The following is a 20,198-nucleotide window of genomic DNA, read 5'->3' as shown; positions in this document are numbered from 1 at the left end:
CTCATAACTTCTGATATTTAATTAGTTCACAGATCCCAGAGGCACAATCTTATTGTTCTACTGTCCCATTCTAGTTAATTTTCCACAGAAACATATTTATGGAAAAAATTACACAAATATGACAACAAACTAGAAATGTGTCTATGGGACACAGATGCCCCCACTACATGACATTAAAATGACAATTTTTTCCCAGGTCAGGGGCCAGAACTCCTACAATACTGAATGAATCCAGATGCGAAACCCCAGGTGCACAACTGCACATGCTGACCAACATTCCTGTAAACTTTGGTGACTCTAGGTCAAATACTTTTGGAGCTACGCACGACACAACATTAAAATGACCCATTTTTAACTAAGTCAGGGGCCATAACTCCTACACGACTGAATGAATCCGGACGCGAAACCCCAGGTGCACAACTGCATATGCTGACCAACATTCCTGTAAACTTTGGTGATTCTAGGTCAAATACATTTGGAGCTATGCGCGACACAACATTAAAATGACCAATTTTTTACTAAGTCAGGGGCCATAACTCATACATGACTGGATGAATCCGGACGCGAAACCCCAGGTGCACAACTACACATGCTGACCAACATTCCTGTAAAGTTTTGTGACTCTAGGTCATATACTTTTGGAGCTAGGCGCGACACAACATTAAAATGACCAATTTTTATAAAGTCAGGGGCCATAACTTCTACAAGACTGAATGAATCCGGACGCGAAACCCCAGGTGCACAACTACACATGCTGACCAACATTCCTGTAAAGTTTTGTGACTCTACGTCAAATACTTTCAGAGCTACGCATGACACAACATTTTCGGAAGGACGGACGGATGGAAGGACGGACGGACAAGAGCAAATCTATATCCCCCCCCCCCCCAAAGTGGTGGGGGCATAAAAAAAAGCAAAACTTTGTGAAAGAAATCAGTGTTGTTACAAGGTATTTTCTAAAAACAGCTCACAAATTGCAGTAAAATTTCATCTTTATAACTTTATAGATTTCCTTTCAGTAATCCAAGTTCAATAAAGTTTCTCTTTCACAGAAATTGGTGTTGAATTTTTCAAAACAACCTGTACTTTCCATAGAAGATAAATCCCCAAAAGGGGAAATACAAATTTGAAACATATACACTGGAATTTCATATAACAGACACATACTAATTTGCAAGAACTCGATTCTGATTAGACAATATTTTTGGACTCACAACTATATATATTATATGGTCTGTTTACATCTATACTTCATAACAGAAATTCACATATCGGCTTAGCGCAAACGTTTAACCCTTCTTTATCTCATTAGTTACACGTTTTGCGCTAAGCCGCGATATTCTATTCTGTGTCATTATTATTTCATAATTTGTCTACCAGTCTTGTAAAATAGTCCAGTTACAAAACAAAACTTCATCAAAATCTTTGATATTAGGGTCGCGAAAACATGTGACTAAACAAGACCAACAATTCTCTTTTATTTTAAACAAGTAATCAGTCTGGCTTAAACCTATTCCTTCTAACAGTTCCATTTCATACACATTAATTACTTCCATTCGCTAATCAATCTTGCTGCTTAGAAACAGGAGCACTATAGTTGTTACCATCCACAAGTTTGGATAGTACTTTGACTAACAATATTATAAAAACTTTTTTTTTAAATTAATAATAAGTTGAAAAGATTTATGAAGTTGTAGGGATGGGAATGAATATTTGAATATTCAAAAATCAGCCAAATATCTGAATATGAAAATCAAATTCAAATACTAGAGATGCTTTTGAGAAAAGCACATGTCTCCCACAACAGCCCCTATGAAAAATGTCTATTTTCTCTAGATGGTTTAGACAAGTGGATCCAATTAGATGGTCTGGATGAGTGGATCCAATCAGTAATTCAAGGGCCATAATTCAAAAGTGCCTGGACAGATTTGGCTAGTTCCTGAACTTGGCTGAGGACTTATGGTCAAACACATTTTGTTCAAGTTTGGTGAAGATCGGATAAGAAATGTTGGACTTAGAGAGCAGACAAGAGTAAAAAGGCTGATTTTTCGGTAATTCAAGGGACGTAACTCCAAAATGCCTTGTCCGATTTGGCTAGTTATCGAACTTGGCCGAGGTCTCATGGTCAAACACATTTTGTTCAAGTTTGGTGAAGATCCGATGAGAAATGTTTGACTTAGAGTGCAGACAAGAGTAAAAAGGACAATTTTCCGGTAACTAAACTGATGAAGAGGTAGGGGAGAGATAACTAGGACTAAAGCTTTGAATTTATAGTAAAAAAATTGATGATTTTCATAAAATTATTCACGATAAGAACTTTTTATGGCATTTTCATTTTGATAGGAAAGGAACATCATTCATCATTCAATGTAAGACAACGTACCTAGTAAATAATCCACTCCAAGTGCGGTGGGTGAAAAAGTTTGTGAAAAACATAAAACAGATGGTCAATAAAAGCAGATTAAAGAATTACTTTCCACCTTTTAAATCTTGCCTGTATACTCAATCAGACTTGTTAATTTGCAATGGAAGAAAAACAACAATTTTCTGGTTAAAAGGATTCTTCAAGAAAATATCTGACCTTCTTAGCTTAAGATAAAAGGAAGCTAAATATACCTAACCTTTCATTGTCTCATTGCCAGTTCAGCAAGGTGTTCATATTTCTAAATAATCAGTTACCCTTGGAAACAACAAGTTCCCAATTACAGACGCAGGAATATTTTCAATTCACTCATTACTGTAATCTATACTCAGTAGATTTTGGTGTTATTTCTAGACTTTCATTTCAATCAAACAACACTATTTGCATCCAAAGGAGGCCTAAAATGTGCAAAATGACTGCTTTGATTCTGTTACCACGACAACCCAGAAAAACTCAATAGCTTTATATAGAATAGAATACATCACCATTGTAAGGACATACAACCCAGGCTTACTGTCACTAAATCTTGCTTATATTAACAAGCAAATTTTATCCCCGCTCAACAGAATAAAGGATCCATCCCCAAAAAACATTCTGTGTAAGATACCAAAATTAGTGCAGTGTTATGTCTGACAATCCTAAATGACTCTGAAATCTGCCCTCAAATGAAATTCTTTTTCTCTCTGTCTTTGGCACCGAATAATAAAAATTTTGACCTACTTACCACAAAAAAAGATATATCACATTTAATCTACACAAGTTTTATATATATGACAAACTTGAATCTTTAGAATGGTGTTTCAAGTGGTCACAAGGAACAATTCTATCGGGCCATGCCCTAGTATTATTTTTGCACGACATACAACCTTTTAAGCATGTTTAAATCAATTAAACCATGTGTCAGCTATTATAATATCTCTGAAATACTTACCAGTTTTTACATTGTGGAAATACAAAAATTAAACTTTATTCAACTTTCTTGTTTAAAAAAAGGTCCCTAAATATGACAGAGACAGTGTTAGCTTATCAAAGTAAATGGGAGCCTGATCCATATGTTAATTCTTTATTTCTGAATAATAAACAAATAGTCATTGAAACATCATCAAACATAATAGTCCTCTTGTGACTATAACTGCATTGTTTATTTCAGAACTAATTAGCAAAACCAGGAAATTAACAAGTTTCTTCATTTCATTTCAATTCAACATTCAACATTTCATATTACAGCGAATATGATAAAAAATATTTTTGAACATGAAGGAGAACGCCTGCATTTTAACATCAGTTCCTTAAGCTGACATTAAAATCATTTCATTTTACACATTAAAATCATATTAACTGCAGAATATTTCTTCATATAAATTAAACATAAATATCAGTCAACTGCATGACTTGTTATAAAATGTGTCAAACTCCTCCCATTATGCTAATGATCAGGTACTTTTCAATAAATGCCATGATTTTTGTGGCTATTTTGTCTCTTTTATAGCTAATCAAAACTGACCTTATTGAGCATATTTAATTAACTAAGGCCTAAAACTAGCATCTACTTTACGAGCCAGTGATGTCTAAAGGTAAATACATTAAGACTAAGGGCAATGTAACCTTTACATGTAGTAATAATTTTATACATTTTCAGCCCAAGGACATCACAATGTCATTTAACTGCACAAACATCATGCAGCATGCACATCTAGATGAACCATTAACTTGAACTTTTTAGTACAAACAAAATAATTTTTTCTGGTTAAGGAAATGTACATCTTTTATCTAATGTTGTTGTTTTCCCCCCCAAAAAATTGCAATTAAACCAAAATAACAAGAGCTGTCAAAGGACAGCAATGTTCCACTGTCCAAAAGCATTGTTTTAAAAGTTAAAGTAACAACAAAAATTTCTATACAAGTACAAAGAGACAATGATTTTGCTTAAACTGAATGAAGTAAAAGTCAGAGAAATTTCTCCTTTAATGATGCTATGTGATAATTATAATGACTTGTGTTGAAAACCTTATTAAACTAGATGTGTGTCCATTAGACACTGGTGCCTTTACTCCTGTCACTGTATGCCTATCTTTGAGTAAGACAACAGCCATAACTCAGGTCTGTCTTTAAAACACTGTGTGCAAAGCTTCACACACTGAATATCACCGAATATCCAAATTTTGGAAGGGCACAAAAATTAATGTGTTGAAATAAGGAGCATAACTCTGAATGTGAAAAGCAAAATATAGTTATGGAACCAGTGCACTGCATGTCGGATCGTAACATTGAACAAGTGCATGAAGACTTCCTTCCATTCCTACTACTGTTTACACATATTAAATAGACCAATCAGGGCAAAGATTCCAACGCATGAGTAGATGCAATAGCTCTAGCCATACTTTTGAAAGGTGAAGCTAAACACTGCAAAGCTGAGTTAAGTTTTCCTTAAACGGGTATGTAATACTGCAGTATGTTATATAACCCTACATCTATATAATTATGTTAATTTAATAAGCTTCTTACCAGGATAAAAATCATTAGCTTTTGACATTTTAACACGGGCACCAGCTTCTTTCTGTACTGCTGCAATAGTTTCCCCTCCCTTGCCAATGATGGCTCCGGCAGCAATGCTGGGCACCAGTATTTTGAGGTGTACATTGTCTGCACCTGAAATATACAACAAACTATATAAAATAACATGTTTGCACTTAATACATACAACTAATTATATAAATTAACAATCAGATTTATCCAGATGTGACAAAAACTATTGTAATTTCCAAAACACATCTGCTTCTCAATTATCTGTTTTATTCTGTTAGGAATTATATCTAGCGTACAAAGAATTCTCTGCGCTATTAAAACACCTGGAAAATGCACTTAGATAGAAGTTTTGGCTGTTTTGTAGGTCTTTTCTCTCATATTTTAGAAAATCAAATTTAACTTGAAACTTAAAACATCCAACCTGTAGCATGACTAGGAACCTTGTGTCTGAACTGCAATGAATAAAGATTCTGGTCTCTCACAACAGAAAGGGGCAGGGCTTATAACAAACTGATAACATAATTCGCGGGCTTAGCGCAAAACGGTTGTGACTTATATGAAATAAAGAAAGAGTTACAACCGTTTTGCGCTAAGCCCGCGAATTATGGAAACTGTATCTATGCACATAACTTTGTCTAAGACAACATGTAACATAGTTATAATGACCATTAAAACCATATGGTGGATTATCATAATCATGAAGTATATCTGCCTGTTACCTTATCAATTAGTTACAAAATTACACTCCAGAAAGGCCTGATGTTAGAGAATCTGAACATAGCTCAAACCTGGAGATCATCAAAGGTGATCAAACATTTTCCCCTCTCCTATGTATATTCCAGGTATACCAAAGTCAATTTCAAACTCCTATCTGTCTGCATAGATAATATATATACTCCCAGTACAGGAGATGTAACACATTCCTACACAATTAACACAAAACAAGGCACATAGTCTATACCATGCTGTTAGAACTGGAGATATATGGAACAAACTTAAAGGAAAGTTGGCTTTACAAATATGTACATGGACACCATTATCATAGGACTTGCTAATTCTATACACAACTTCCTTCCAAAAACAATTTCAAGAAATTATTATTAAATCTATTTTTTAACAGCTGAAAATGCCCATTATGAAACCAGTGGAGAAGGTGTAAGATGGGGAGAGTGTCCGCAATCCTGGACCTAAACCAAGAGCTTTCTCCATCTTATCAACACCAGTCTCCATGCGAAGTTTAATGGTAATAGGGGTAGTAAAGTATGCTTGCATACCAGAGGTTTTCTATGGTTCCTTGGTCTTGAGACAATAAATGAAATGAAAATGCAGTTAAGAAACTTAAACAAACCAACACTAACCCAATGACCTTCACCTCTTGGTACAAGAACCTATTTTCTAAAGCCCCCTTAACCAAGCTCAATCCATAATTATGTAAGGTTTGGTGGTAATTCCAGAGGGCAACAGTAAAGAAGTTCTATTGAAATTGAGAACCTTACCATAAAACTTAAATATAAAAGGAACAGCAATACTAGTAGCAACCACAGCTAAATTTTCAAAATTACTTTTTTACCTTTATTTTAAACTTATTTGAAAGAGCCTTTTAAAAGAAACACAAAACAGTTTAAATTTTGAAGATATCTCAACTGAAACAAAAGTTATGCCAAATTTAAGTTTTGATTTTTCGACAGAATTTGGTCATCTTTTTCAAAGACTTTCTGCATTTTCGCGGTCAATCGACGGAACCGAAAATTCAAGATTTTTCAGTTAAATTAACATAACTTTTTTATTCATAGAGATATCTTTATAAAAATTTGCACTGTAATGTAAAATTTCATGCTGAATTCAGTTCTGCTGTTATTTTATATCTCTGACTCATGCCTAAGGGGTAAATCTGACATTTTCACATCAATATGACGGGTGTTTATTTTAAATTTTATTTGTACATTTACAACATACATAAAATCAATGAGAAATCAACATTTTTACATGAAATGAATGATAACATAAAACAAATTCAATAAGTTAGATATATCACAGTGACAGTGCAATAAGTTAACAAATGTTGCTGAAATGTTTTCATTAACACATTTTGGATTTGTTAAATGCATCTTTGCTTACACATTTCTCTAATTCTGAATAATTATCTTGTTTTGAAGTAACTTTCTTTGGATCAGACATTTCACTTTCAGTTTTACTTTTTTCAACACAAGTCTCATTATTGTTAACTTTGGTTGTCGTGTTTCCTGACAGCGAGACAGTCAAAGGAATGAACGGAGAATTCTGGTACTCGTTCGAAGTCTTGAATCCAGCTACTTTCTTTTTGTGTAGCAACTTTTTGTTTGTTTCAATAACACGTTTGATGCGGACAGACAGCGTGGCTTGTTTAATTTCACATGTCTTTTTGTCAATTTGATTTAGCCAGGTAATGAGATTGGTTAGAGGGAGTTTTGATGCATCAGCAAATTTCTTCAGCTCAATAATATGGCCATGTTTGAGGGTTCCTTCAGGTTTTGGTTCTATCACATTGTGGATAGGATTTGCTGACAGAAGTCCAGCTTCCTCACAAAATGGGCCAGGGTACTGTCCTGCCATTTCAAGTTGATGTTTAAGTCATCATTAGGATGTCAATATATATATTGCACAACCTGAAAATGTATAAAAAAGAATTATAAAGCTTGCATACAATTAATTTCATCACTATCAAGGTACAATTAACCGTGTATTATTTAACAAATGTAAAATAAAACCAGTTCTTTAGTCAGTATCCGAAAAGCGGACACGAAATTTCATTGAATAATTAGACGGGTTCGTTTTCGGACACCTTCAAATTTCATTAAATTCGGCGAGATTTATTGCTTTTTCAACATATTTTTTTCGATAATCAGATTCTTTAATATCAAATTTATGTCTTCTTTAATATTTTGACGAGAAATTAAAAGTGATGTTAGCAAAAAGAAGTATAACTTCAAGACGTTCGTGAAAAATTTAATGTCGGGAATTCTTCGAAAAAAAAGTCGTGCATTCTCAGCTTTTTTCCGATCAAATTGTTTGTTATAACGGCATAATTTTTTTGTTTATTTGATTATTTATCTGTTTTTCATTCAATTTTTATTATTTCATTACGTTCATGCTAATATTTAACTATATATCGGCGATTTAATTCAGGTAGTTTCGCCGATTGCGATTTCAAGATGGCGGCGCGTTGTTTACCGCGCCCGCCATTTTTGGAACAGACTACTACTGAACTTCTAACGTAATTGCGACGGGTCAAATCTAAACTGATTTCAATAAATTTAGCATCATTTTAAAGCTGAGAAAATGCACTTTATTTTGATATTCGTTATGATAATACAAACCTTGTAGTTTTTCTGTAAGAAAAGGTGAACTTTGACGATTTTTTGAACAAATAGCTTCCGGCCGATTTTTCTCAAACAAACGCCATTACGTAGCCCTTTCTTTTCTGTGATTGGATAATATCACTTCATGAATATTCATGAATTATTAGCCTGTCGCAATTGGATGTGAAAACACACACTGTCATAAACCATTGTCCTTGTCTATTGACCCGCGCCGAGGTGTGAAGATTGATCGATAATTACCAATAATTGATTTTTAACTAATTATCGATCATCTTTATTTTTTTCAGATTTTATTAAGAATAATACCATTTGAAAGATAATTCATTTCTGAATAATTATATGTAAGTTTTATTATGGTATTTTGGGAAATAATAAGAAATATAATATGTTAAATCTAATGACCCTATCGATTTTACCTGGTTTTACTTGATTGACTACAAGATTATTGGATTATCTGGGGTTGCTAATACTAGGGTGGTTACAACAGCCCTCCTTCAAACTCTTTAGATATTTTCTAACAAACTTGATACTCGGATCATGCATGTACTTATGAAGTTCCAATCTCTTGATTATTTACAGTCCCTAAATTTTGACTATACTGTAGCTTGACAGAAAAGCTATAGAAACCAACTACCGGGCACAGAAAATATCGAAATGACCACTCTTGTCAGGTCTTGTATGGGAAATGTCCTGAAAAAAATCATACAATGTGTACTTATAAAGCATTGACAAAGACACAGTGTGAAAGATTTAAACCATAAAGCGATTTAAACCAAAACTAATAGGTAGCAATCTCGGAATTTAAAACTACCCTTAATGATACAATAATATGGCGGCTATTGTAGAAAAACTGTTGAACCATTATTATACGCACAGATCAAATTACAGAAATTATTTACGATATCTTTGCTTGATACAGTACCCTAAAAATTAAAATTATCTAAATTATAATCATACATAAAAATTCTTAAAATGTAAATGCTAATTCAATAAAAATTATTATAAATGACAGACAGTACTAAATACTGGGTCAAAGGATCGCAAAAACGATTTTTACTTCTTCAAGCTACAATCTTAAATTTCACATTGCCATATTACAAAGAGAACAGGTATAAATCCCCTGATTTTCCCTATTTTAAGGCTGTCGATCACCCCAGGCTAAAAGACTCAGCAACTTGGAACTTCTTCATATTGTACACAACAATACTGTCCCTGATCCTTCCATTTTTAACATATCGCTGCTTTTCAAAACACAGCAAAAAAGGATGTTTCCTTAAATTCTGTGATAATCTCTTAGAAAGATGTTAAAACTAAACTTCCACACTTTCTTTGATTATCAAAATAAGCTTAACATGCACAATATAACTGTTGTCCTGAAATGTAAAATCCTTTTGTTCTAAAATAGACCTTTTCTAATATCAAGAGGACAGCAAAACTCATAATACATGGACATCACAGAAAACTCTCAATATCGACTTATTAAAGTGCCATAACTCCAGAGCCACTGAAGCAATCCAGCTAGTTATCAAACCTGGTCAAATAGTTATGCCCATAAACATTGTGACGAAGTTTGGTCAACATTGGATATGAAGTACTCAAGTTAAAGAGTGGATACTGTTAATTTTAACAAATTATAGTAATTCAAGGGCTACAACTCCACAGCTACTGAAACAATCCAGATGGCTGTTGAACTTGGCCAAAGTATTATGCCAATAAACACAGTGATCAAGTTTGGTGAATACTGGACCAAACTACTAAAGTCAGAATGTCTGTTTTTGCAATTATGAGTAATTCAGGGGCCATAACTATAGAACTGCTTGTGCAATCCAGCTGGTTATTGAAAATGGCTGAGACATTATGTCCATGAACATTTTGACAAAATTTGGTAAACACTGGGTAAGTACTGCTTTGGTTAGAGTGAAGAAAGCATAGTAGATGCATAAAAAGTCCCATTTCATATAGACATAACTTGTTGTATTTTACTGAACTTAAATACCAACTTACATCATTCTGTTTCTTGTTCAAAATAAAATATTTACATAATTATATTACATATATTGTTCTACATCAAACATGATTATTCATGCTAGACTACCTTTTAAATATTAACTTGATGCAATTCTAAATTCAACAGCACAATGGCTTACCACTCTAAAAATATTAATATAATTATCTTGCGTGTTTTCTGCATTCTTCTATGAAGAAGACAAATGAGCCATGCCATGAGAAAACCAACAGTGGCTTTGCGACCAGCATGGATCCAGACCAGCCTGCGCATCCGCGCAGTCTGGTCAGGATCCATGCTGTTTGCTTCAAAACCTACTGGAACAAGGCAGTCTGAAAGACAGCTAAATCCCCCGCCACTGCTATGGAAAGTGAAAGGGTAAACCTTTGATTTTAGCTGTGACCTTGACCTTGAACTGACATGGCTGACTCATGAATTCTGCACAACGTCTTGATGAGGTGATCATTTGACCCAAGTTTCATGATAATCTTTCAAGGGGTTTAGGAGATACAGAGCTGAAACCTTTGACCTTCAGTTGTGACCTTGACCTTGAGTTGACATGGCTGACTCATGAGTTCTTGATGAGGTGATCATTTGACCCAAGTTTGATGAAAATCCTTCAAGGGGTTAAGGAGATACAGAGTGGACACCAAATGGAATGCTCAAACCTTCGACCCTTACTTGTGACCTTGACCTTGAGCTGGCATGGTTGACTCATAATTTCTGCACATCGTTCTGATGAGGTAATCATTTGACCCAAGTTTTATAAAATTCCTTCAAGGGGTTTAGGAGATATAGAGCGGACACGAAATGGAAGGCTCAAACCTTTGACCCTAAGTTGTGACTTTGACCTTGAGCTGGCATGACTGACTCATGGGTTCTGCACATCGTCTTGATCAGGTGATCATTTGACCCAAGTTTTATAAACTTCCTTCAAGGGGTTTAGGAGATATAGAGCGGACACAAAATGGCAGGCTCAAACTTTTGACCTTGAGTTGTGACCTTGACCTTGAACTGACAAGGCTGACTCATGGGTTCTGCACATCGTCTTGATGAGGTGATCATTTGACCCAAGTTTTACAAAATTCCTTCCAGGGGTTTAGGAGATATAGAGTGGACACAAAATGGCAGGCTCAAACCTTTGACCTTGCATTGTGACCTTGACCTTGAACCGACAAGGCTGACTCATGGGTTCTGCACATCGTCTTGATGAGGTGATCATTTGACCCAAGTTTCATGAAAATCCTTCAAGGGGTTTAAGAGATATGGACCGGACACGATTTTGTTACGGACGGAAGGACGGACGCAGACCATTCCTATAATCCCTCCGCCACGGCGGGGGATTAATTAGAGAAACTGTTAGTGAACAGCATGGATCCTGACCAGACTGCGCGGATGCGCAGGCTGATCTGGATCCATGCTGGTCGCAAAGCCACTATGTTGCTTTTCACATGGCACGGCTCAAATATCTGAGTATCTAGTAAGAGCCTGCAATGTCAAACAAGGTCAAACAACTTCCACTACCTGATGTAAATAGCAGAATATAGATCTTCATACCTAGGTTTACCAGTGTAATGTCTATTCCAGTACTGCTATATCTACCTGTCTAAAGATTTATTGCTTATTTATGCAATTTTAAGTAGATTTAAACTGAAATGCTTACATGTACATGTTTTATGTTATGTTGGCAAAAAAAATGTATGGCTTTTATTTCAATTAGCATGCATTTCAAAGGCAGCTTTTTCTTCAATTTTAGTCGATAACTTTGCTATGTCATAACAAAATGTTCAAACAAAAAGTGCCAATCATAGCTATAAAGCATAAACATTAGGTGCCAAAATCCTTTTTTTATGAATGACAAATAGGTAATATAAACTAAGTTTATAGTACTAGTTTGGGCCACTAACACAAAGTTATATACATTTTGTATCTATAGACGGAAATAAAACTGTAAACCAAGTTTGATCAATCAATAGTTCTACCAATAAATTTGTATGGCTTTCCTTGAGATCAATAACTTGTTTGGCAATTCCTCGTCAGTCCCGCCAAAACTTGTCACAGCTTATAATGAAAGGCCCTGCTCGCAGAAACTTCACTCAACTCTCAATTACTATCTAAGATTTGTCAACCTTGCCAACATATTCAATAATAATGAAGAATTAATCAAAATAGAGGGACAACACGCCAATATTCAATAATAGCATAATGTAATTATGATCAACAGTCTATAATTTAAAGGTGGTATATGAAGAGTTTGTTCAAGTAATGAATTTCTTCATATTTTTAACATTTGATTATTTACACTAATGAGCCACGAGTGCTTTATACAGTTTGATTTCATGAGGTATTCTCAAAATTGATTTCCTATCTTGGCCCAATCAGATAGTTATTTAACATTGATTTTGATAAAAAACTAAGCTAGATCTTATAATATTTGTATAATTTACATTATACATTATTAGCCTAATCATTGAAATTCAATGTAAATTATTATTACCTCCCTTTACCTATCTTGGTAGATAATCCTGAAGCTAAATTTGGTTGTTGAAATTAAGGTTGTTGAAGTATCTCATTACCTACCAAATATAAATGTAAAATGAAATTTTACCAGACAAGTCTGAGGGTCAGCCAAAGTTTGAGAACTAGTTACTAGTTACATGAAGGAGTATGACCTTAACTGGTACACTGTGGAAATGAGCATTAAAGCCTTTAGAACCAGCCAGGAGTAACAAAAGGTGTACTTTCCCTGCTAGGCTTTCCCTAATTAGTCAGATATAGATCAGTGTAGACCACATAAAAACCTCTGCTAATCAATAAGCTCATTTAGATGTAAGTGTATTGTGTAATAAATAAATAATAAAATTTGCAAGTCAAATCAATTTTACTAACCAAACCTGTATGAACACATTTTTATCAACACAAGAACCATACAATAGAAAGGTTATATATCCTGTTACACAGTTTAATCTTCATATTACAGAAATGAATTTTATTTAAAAGTCTTACCAAGTATTTAATAAAGTTGATTAGCAAAGTCAGCAGGTTTAGCTTCCTGTGCTGGCAAATCATGGACTTACAATCCTTTTCAAGGCAAGACAAACTATTAATTAATTAAACTAGTATTTTGGCTGATTTGGCAAAATATTCTGAGATCAATTTTCTAGAGTAAGGGAACTGAATTACTCTGTTGTGCAGAAAAATGTCTGATTTCGACAGGTGCGACTAGAATAGACTAAACAAAAGCACCATAAATAGCAATAACTAAATGTATTCAGGTCTTAGCTTTTTTTCTAGCATAGCATACTGCACAAACTATTTCTCTGTATGCCCTGTATTTTTGTTAACCGCTAACAACCTGGTCATTCTATCCTTGTAAGCTCATAAGACCTTGGATGCTACAATGCAACAAAACATGACAGTTTCACTGATTTCTGAAGAGAACAGAACTTTTCTGCCCTCAATGCATTGCACAGTATAAGTGCCGACGTTTTTCAAGATTTCAAGCGATTTAAACTTTGAGAAAATAAGGAAAATGGCCTGGGACCCCATGATTTGCTCCAGTGAGCCCAGATCCTTTAGCCATCAGTACTCTAGTGAGCCCAGGTCCTTGAACCATCAGTACTTCAGTGAGCCCAGGTCCTTGAACTATCAGTACTTCAGTGAGCACAGGTCTTCGAGCCATCAGTACTTCAGTGAGCCCAGGTCCTTGGGCCATAAGTTTGTTTGTTTTGGGTTTAACGCCATTTTTCCAACAGTATTTCAGTCATGTAACGGCAAGCAGTTAACCTAACCAGTGTTCCTGGATTCTGTACCAGTACAAACCTGTTCTCCGCAAGTAACTGCCAACTTCCCCACATGAATACTCCAGTGAGCCAAGGTCCTTGAGCCATCAGTACTTCAGTGAGCCCAGGTTCTTGAGCCATCAGTACTTCAGTGAGCACAGATCCTTGAGCCATCAGTACTTCAGTGAGCACAGATCCTTGAGCCATCAGTACTTCAGTGAGCCCGGGTCCTTCAGCCATCAGTGCTCCAGTGAGCTGTTTTTCATTGTACACAAAAATGTGCACACGGCTTTGTAACAAGAACTGAAATTGTTTCTGCAGAGACACCAAATTAAATTTTATCTGTTTCCGTATTTCTTGTTCTGTTAAGAAATGTTCTTCAATCTCCCCGCAAGTGTGACACAATTTACAGATCATATTAAATTTTTCTTGTAACTTAAAAACAGGATTACTGAATGAAAAGAAAATACTCCCCAAAATATGTCCTGGAAACAGGAAGAGGAACTGCAAATAGGAAATTAATGAAAACCAAAATGAACAATGAAAGGGGATGTAATTTGGGATGTTGTGGTTTAAATGCTTATTAATTTTTATTCAATTTCCGGCTTCATTTCTATTGCATTTTTCATTTGAACAAATAACTGTGGAAAAATAAATGTGGGATGAAGAGGTTGGGGGTGGGTGGAGGTGTGGCTCTGTAAACCTTTATGGTGCATTTATCTAGGGAGGGCGTTTATACTCAGATATAATATAGTATGATATGCACAAGTTAACTTACAAGCAATGCATTTTCCATTGTTTGGGCTAGGTCCTTGAAAACAGTTATAGTAACTCCTGTATCAGGCAGGTACATTCATGTCCTGATAACATGCAGGAGCTCACTTCATAGAGATTCTTTTCCTCGAGTTTACGTTAAAAACCTTGAAAAACTGAAGGAGTTCTCTGAACAGTCCTAACCAGAGAGTACTTATGTATCCTTTTGCTCTTTCCTTCGTTTATTGTAGTCACATAAAAGATTTCAGGCACATAAAATAAACCGAAAGCATGAACAGAATATACTGTTACAAGGATGCAACTATATGCCATCCTAAAGATTTTTGGGCAATCATCTTCCCTGCAAGTCAAAGTCAGCAAATGAGCAATTTCTTTGACATCAACGTAATCATACAATAATCTAAATTTTATAATCAGAACAATGTTTGATGCAACAGTTACACCTTTATTTGAAGACAACCCTTTCATCTGGCCTAAATATATTCAAGATGTGTCAATACATTTTGATTTCCGCACACAGATTTCTGCAAAAAACTGATGCATGAGAAACCACAAAAATTTCGTATATATCTCCATGTCTTTATGTTCAATTGGGCATGAAACAGCTATTGAAAGTACAGACGGACCTTTGTAGCAATCGTTATGGTACAACTTCAGTCCATTATTTACATCTGCTTGATCAAACTGATGTTGATTTAAGTAAGATCAAAAACGAAGATTTGAAATCCTTGCCACTTAACCTAATTGAAAGACACACAATCGAAAGTTTGACAAAATGTGGGAAATGCTCAAGATAAAATGTTACTGAAAGATAGAATGTCATAAAATGAGCAAAAGGGTCAAGCATGACTGAATTATTCTTACCCAGAGTGGGAATAAGATTGTTATCTCTTTTCTTCAACTTGTATGTAACTGAAAATGTTTAAAATTCAATTAAATTTCAACATAAAATCCCATAAAATGTGACATTCTGGCTCAAGGTAAGTTCCCCTTCACAACCATCACTGTGTAAATGAAACTGAAGGACTCAGTATTCACTTTTCGAAAAGATACAAAAGATGCTGAAAATATTCATTTCACATTTTTTACTTTGTTCAATTTCCTTGAAATTACTTCACAGACAGCTTTCTTAATATTTTTGCTTTAAGGCAGAAATAAAATGGAGAATACTAACATACATGTACAAAAACTTCTTCCTGGAACAGAAGCAAAAAATTAGTTTCAGTTCAACATAAGAATTTATTGTCAAATTGTACTGGAGTCTATGGTTAACTATGTAAGAAAGTTCCGCAACTCATTTGAAATTATAAAATTTGACAGAATATGTGAAGCAACTACTGACTGCATACTTGTTAGTACAGTATTCTACCGGGATAAGATCCTTACTGACCAATACAAACATTGCGATTTGTAACTGTCAAAACCTAATGACAAGTGGGAGTAATTATTCAACTTGCACAACAATAAGAGATGGAGAAATATGATATTAGCTAGAATGCATTGTGAATATAGATCGATTGTATAACAATCAATGTGACAGACTGTGGACAGTCAATGAATATCATACAGAAAATTGACCTTGGTTTAGCGGAAATAATTGTTATACGATCTCCGTGACAAGCCCTGTTCAGACTCACAGATTTCAAGTAAATCACAGTACAGCATAAGAAGTATGATGAAACACTGACTGTACAAATGGAATACAGTCAGTGTACATGGAAAAGTTCAGTCAAAACCGAACCTTATCAACAGGAAACTTTAACCTTTAGCATGCTGGTGGCAAGTGATTCTGCCTTTGCGACCAGTGCAGACCAAGACCAATCATGGTCTGCACTGTTCGCTATTCAGACAGTAAATTTTCAGTGAACACCCCTTTGAATATTAAATGGTACTGCCAAAATTGAATGATGGACCAGTCCATTTTAGAAAATTAGCAGGGGAAGGGTTAAAATACATCCTACAATGAGTCAAGTTTTCACAATTTGGTGTACATACAAATAGTAACACATGCAGGAAACAACTTGACACAAAGCTAAATCAACTGTTTGACAAGGAAGAAGCCAGATAGTCTACAGTATGATCAGATACCATCCCTCTTCCTGTCCCTGAAGTCTGCTCAATTCAACATGGCTTGCTGGAAACCCTACACAAGGTCTCACTATTGAAGTGTTTGCTCTGGCAGTTATAAAGTAGTGCAAGACTGAGAATTATTGATGCAAGGAAGCAGTTGTTTGCAAAAACAAGATGTTTTATAGAAGAAACAATCACTTCATGAAAATTATGCAAACATCTTCCTTACCGCTGAGTTGAACCAGCGATTCATGGAAAATTTTCTGTTGTTCATTTCCCATGAACTCCGAAAAAATGAATTCCTTTCTTATAATAACATTATATTTCCTTTCCATTTGTAAACAAAGCTGTTTTACTAACTGCACATAATTTACAGAATCTGCTTTCTAGTCATTCTGTCAACTGTGACGTAATCTAAGGAATGTTCTCCCTGACTACATGATGACTGGACGTCTCCAAAACAGCGGCTTGTTATCACTAAACAGCAATGCCTTAATTTCCTTATTTAGTTCCTACACAATGAATGTCACAACTTTCACTGAAACAAATAGGAAGAATGTAAAATAAGGTAATTTTTGGAACATAAAGAAGGTACAAATATTACCAAAAGATCTTGAAAGTAAATCATAAATACACATCTGTGTAATTTCTAACATCCCTTCCACTCTCGGGCAATAATGTCATACTATTCAGTCACAAAAGAACAAAATGACTTTACATTTTTCTTGAATTTTTTTGTAATCTTGCAGGTTTATGAAATAATGAGTGAATCAGCATCCTTGTGGTGTCTCAACAATAGTTGATCAAAGTAACAGGAAGCAAAATCTCACTAAATATGCGAGTGTCTAAATTTACATGTAACTTGTGTCTTAACATTTGCGGACATTGATGCCCCCACTTCCTGTTACTGTAAAATTATATGTAGCTTTTGTAGACCAAGACTTAGTACACTTTTATGTAACTTTGAGTCGGGTTATGAGTCATAAGGGAGGTGTTAATCCTACAAAACATCACCAAGAAGCACAGAATAAAAGAAACTGCAAGACTTTGGGGGTTGAAGATGGGGGGTGGAGTCCCCAATAAAACACCAGGTGTGTGACCACATCCTACAGTGACCACATCCTGAACAACATTCCTATAAAGTTTGATGACCAGGTCAAATACCTTTTGAGATACATGCCACATAAACATGTCTTTTAGGCCCACACTGCATATTTTTTTACTAAGCTAAGGGTCATAACTGTGGTATTGCTGAGTAAAATCCTAAATGAAACCCCAGGTGCACAACCTCACAAGCTGAATAACAATTCTATGATGTCTGATAACTCTAGGTCAAACCAGGGCTGTGGAAATCCCAATATTTTTCACTTGTCCACGGACAAATGAGACTTAAAAATCTACTTGTCCACAGTCAGAACTTACTTGCCCGGATTTTCGACCTTTAAGCATGCAAGTAATTCTTTATTTTGGACAATAATCTACAGGTAGTAACAAAAGCAAACATAATAAAGTGTAAAACTGTAGCTGTTTCAAAAAAATAAACTTCCGACACTTTTGCTTGTGTTCATCCGCGAAATGCCTAAAAGACTGCCCATCATGCCATACGAAGCCATGTGACAAAACATGAAACTTTCTGATTGTTAGAAAACATGAAACTTTCTGACTCGTATGAGCGAGCTCTTTGTGCTTTGACTGTTGACTTCTATTTTTATTGGCTGACGAAGTTGTAACAACGAATTTGTCCAAAACTTTGTGATAATTGTTTATGTTTCTGGTTTCTATTTGTCGAGTTACTGTGTGCAAAATCAGACAAGACCGTGACATTAGCCAATCAGAACGCAGAAAAAGAGATGCTAAATTTAAACGCAGGTTTCCCAAAACTGCAGAAATTGAGAGGCCCTCGGCGGGTGAAACATCCTAGCAACAACTCGTTTACAGAAAACCTATATTTCATCATAATTCATAACCTCTAAGGCCAAGACAAACTATCAGATTATATATACTTCTTCCAATGTCAGAACACTGAACACAATATCGAATTTCCATTCATTCTATTCAATGACAACATCATCATGGTTGATGAGTTCTAGAGTGGTCACTAATGATTGGCATTAATCAATCATTCTTGCGTGTTACTCTGGTCAAAATACTGAATTAACTTTCATGTGCAATTGCACAATACAGGCCTGCCAAACAGCAGCGTGCACATAACCGTCTGTAAATCTGCATTAAGAACAACAATGTGCATGTTACCGTCAGCAAAAAGCATCATTTTGAACTATTTTTGGAACAATTTATTGAGCTGCACCTTTCACTAAATGGACAGGCAATGACTTTAACTTTCAGTCTATGTTTCAGTAAAGTTTGACAAAAGCCAACCCATCGAAGCCAGCAAGTATCGGACATGTTTTCTTTTTCAACAGAAGTCACATGCTTCCTTATGAAGCGCTAATTTCTGTTTTTTCCCCCAGATATTCTGGTGAACATTGAATGAAGCTTGGGTTAGGCAGATAACCTAATTTAGCAAAAAAACTACATGTATAAGAAAAATTAATACATGTAAGGAATCCTAAATCTGAGCGATATTTTCTGCATTGATTTATTGATAAAGCTACAATATCTCTAAACATAAAGTGTAGCCATGAAGCTCTAACTTCAGACAAAATTTACACAAACTTTACAAGATTCTGTCAGAATAACACTTTTTATCTGTCAAGGAATTTTTCCCAATGTCCACCTCTCTCTTACTGTGTGAAAATTGCTGACTTGGCAAAACTACATGTGGATTTCAACAGTCTGTGTCCTGAAATATAACCTCGACATTTTTACCTCTACAATTTTACTATTGAACCAACAAACTTTGCAAGCGCAGACAGAAAAAATAATTATACGTACTAAATTCATAAAAATACGCAACATATACAGGGGACACGTGAGTGGTATTATTCTTATTTCGAAAATCACATGCACGTCATCGGATCATCTGACTATTATATCATGAGACAGTACATTCACCACCTTTACAGCATTAATGAAATCATTATGCAGTATTATAAAGAATATACAATATTGAGTTCTGCGTATCTTTCTAATCAATACTTTCAAGGAAGATCAAGGGAGTAATACTTATTGAGGTTTATCCCTTTATCATATACATGTTATCAAAATGCAGATATGAAATTGGATGCAATCTGTCATTCTTACCAACAATCCTATGGTGTTATCTCCAGTCATATGGCTATGAAGAGTAATTAATTAGT

At 35.0% G+C, this 20,198-nt stretch overlaps 2 protein-coding genes across 12 annotated transcripts in view; both read right to left on the bottom strand.

The window, feature by feature from the left end:
* The window catches only part of LOC123545021 (RNA-binding protein Pasilla-like), a 53,721-nt gene that overhangs the window by 19,909 nt on the left and 13,614 nt on the right, over window positions 1-20,198 (bottom strand). For 10 of the 11 annotated variants that reach the window (XM_045331243.2, XM_045331240.2, XM_045331241.2 and 7 more), the window contains one exon: window positions 4,928-5,071. In XM_045331243.2, coding sequence (XP_045187178.1) covers window positions 4,928-5,071 — 144 coding nt within the window. Of the gene's footprint in view, window positions 1-4,927; window positions 5,072-17,167; window positions 17,467-20,198 lie in introns of those variants that run through there. The other variant, XM_053539385.1, reaches the window with a different exon arrangement.
* Window positions 6,871-8,550, bottom strand: LOC123531491 (uncharacterized). Its single transcript, XM_053539436.1, has 2 exons — window positions 8,305-8,550; window positions 6,871-7,593 (listed from the first exon to the last, which is right to left on the bottom strand). The coding sequence occupies exon 2, from the start codon at window positions 7,538-7,540 to the stop codon at window positions 7,028-7,030; it is 513 nt and encodes a 170-aa protein (XP_053395411.1). The 5' UTR covers window positions 7,541-7,593; window positions 8,305-8,550; the 3' UTR covers window positions 6,871-7,027.

Source organism: Mercenaria mercenaria, chromosome 1 (assembly GCF_021730395.1).
Source record: "Mercenaria mercenaria strain notata chromosome 1, MADL_Memer_1, whole genome shotgun sequence".
In the NCBI taxonomy this organism is placed as follows: Eukaryota; Metazoa; Mollusca; class Bivalvia; order Venerida; family Veneridae; genus Mercenaria; species Mercenaria mercenaria.
The sequence above is the reverse complement of the archived record's forward strand: the minus strand, read 5'-3'. Positions and strand labels throughout refer to the sequence as shown.

Bases quoted from the DNA above. Each gene is read 5' to 3' on its own strand.
- LOC123531491 (XM_053539436.1), bottom strand. From the start codon at position 7,540: ATGGCAGGACAGTACCCTGGCCCATTTTGTGAGGAAGCTGGACTTCTG.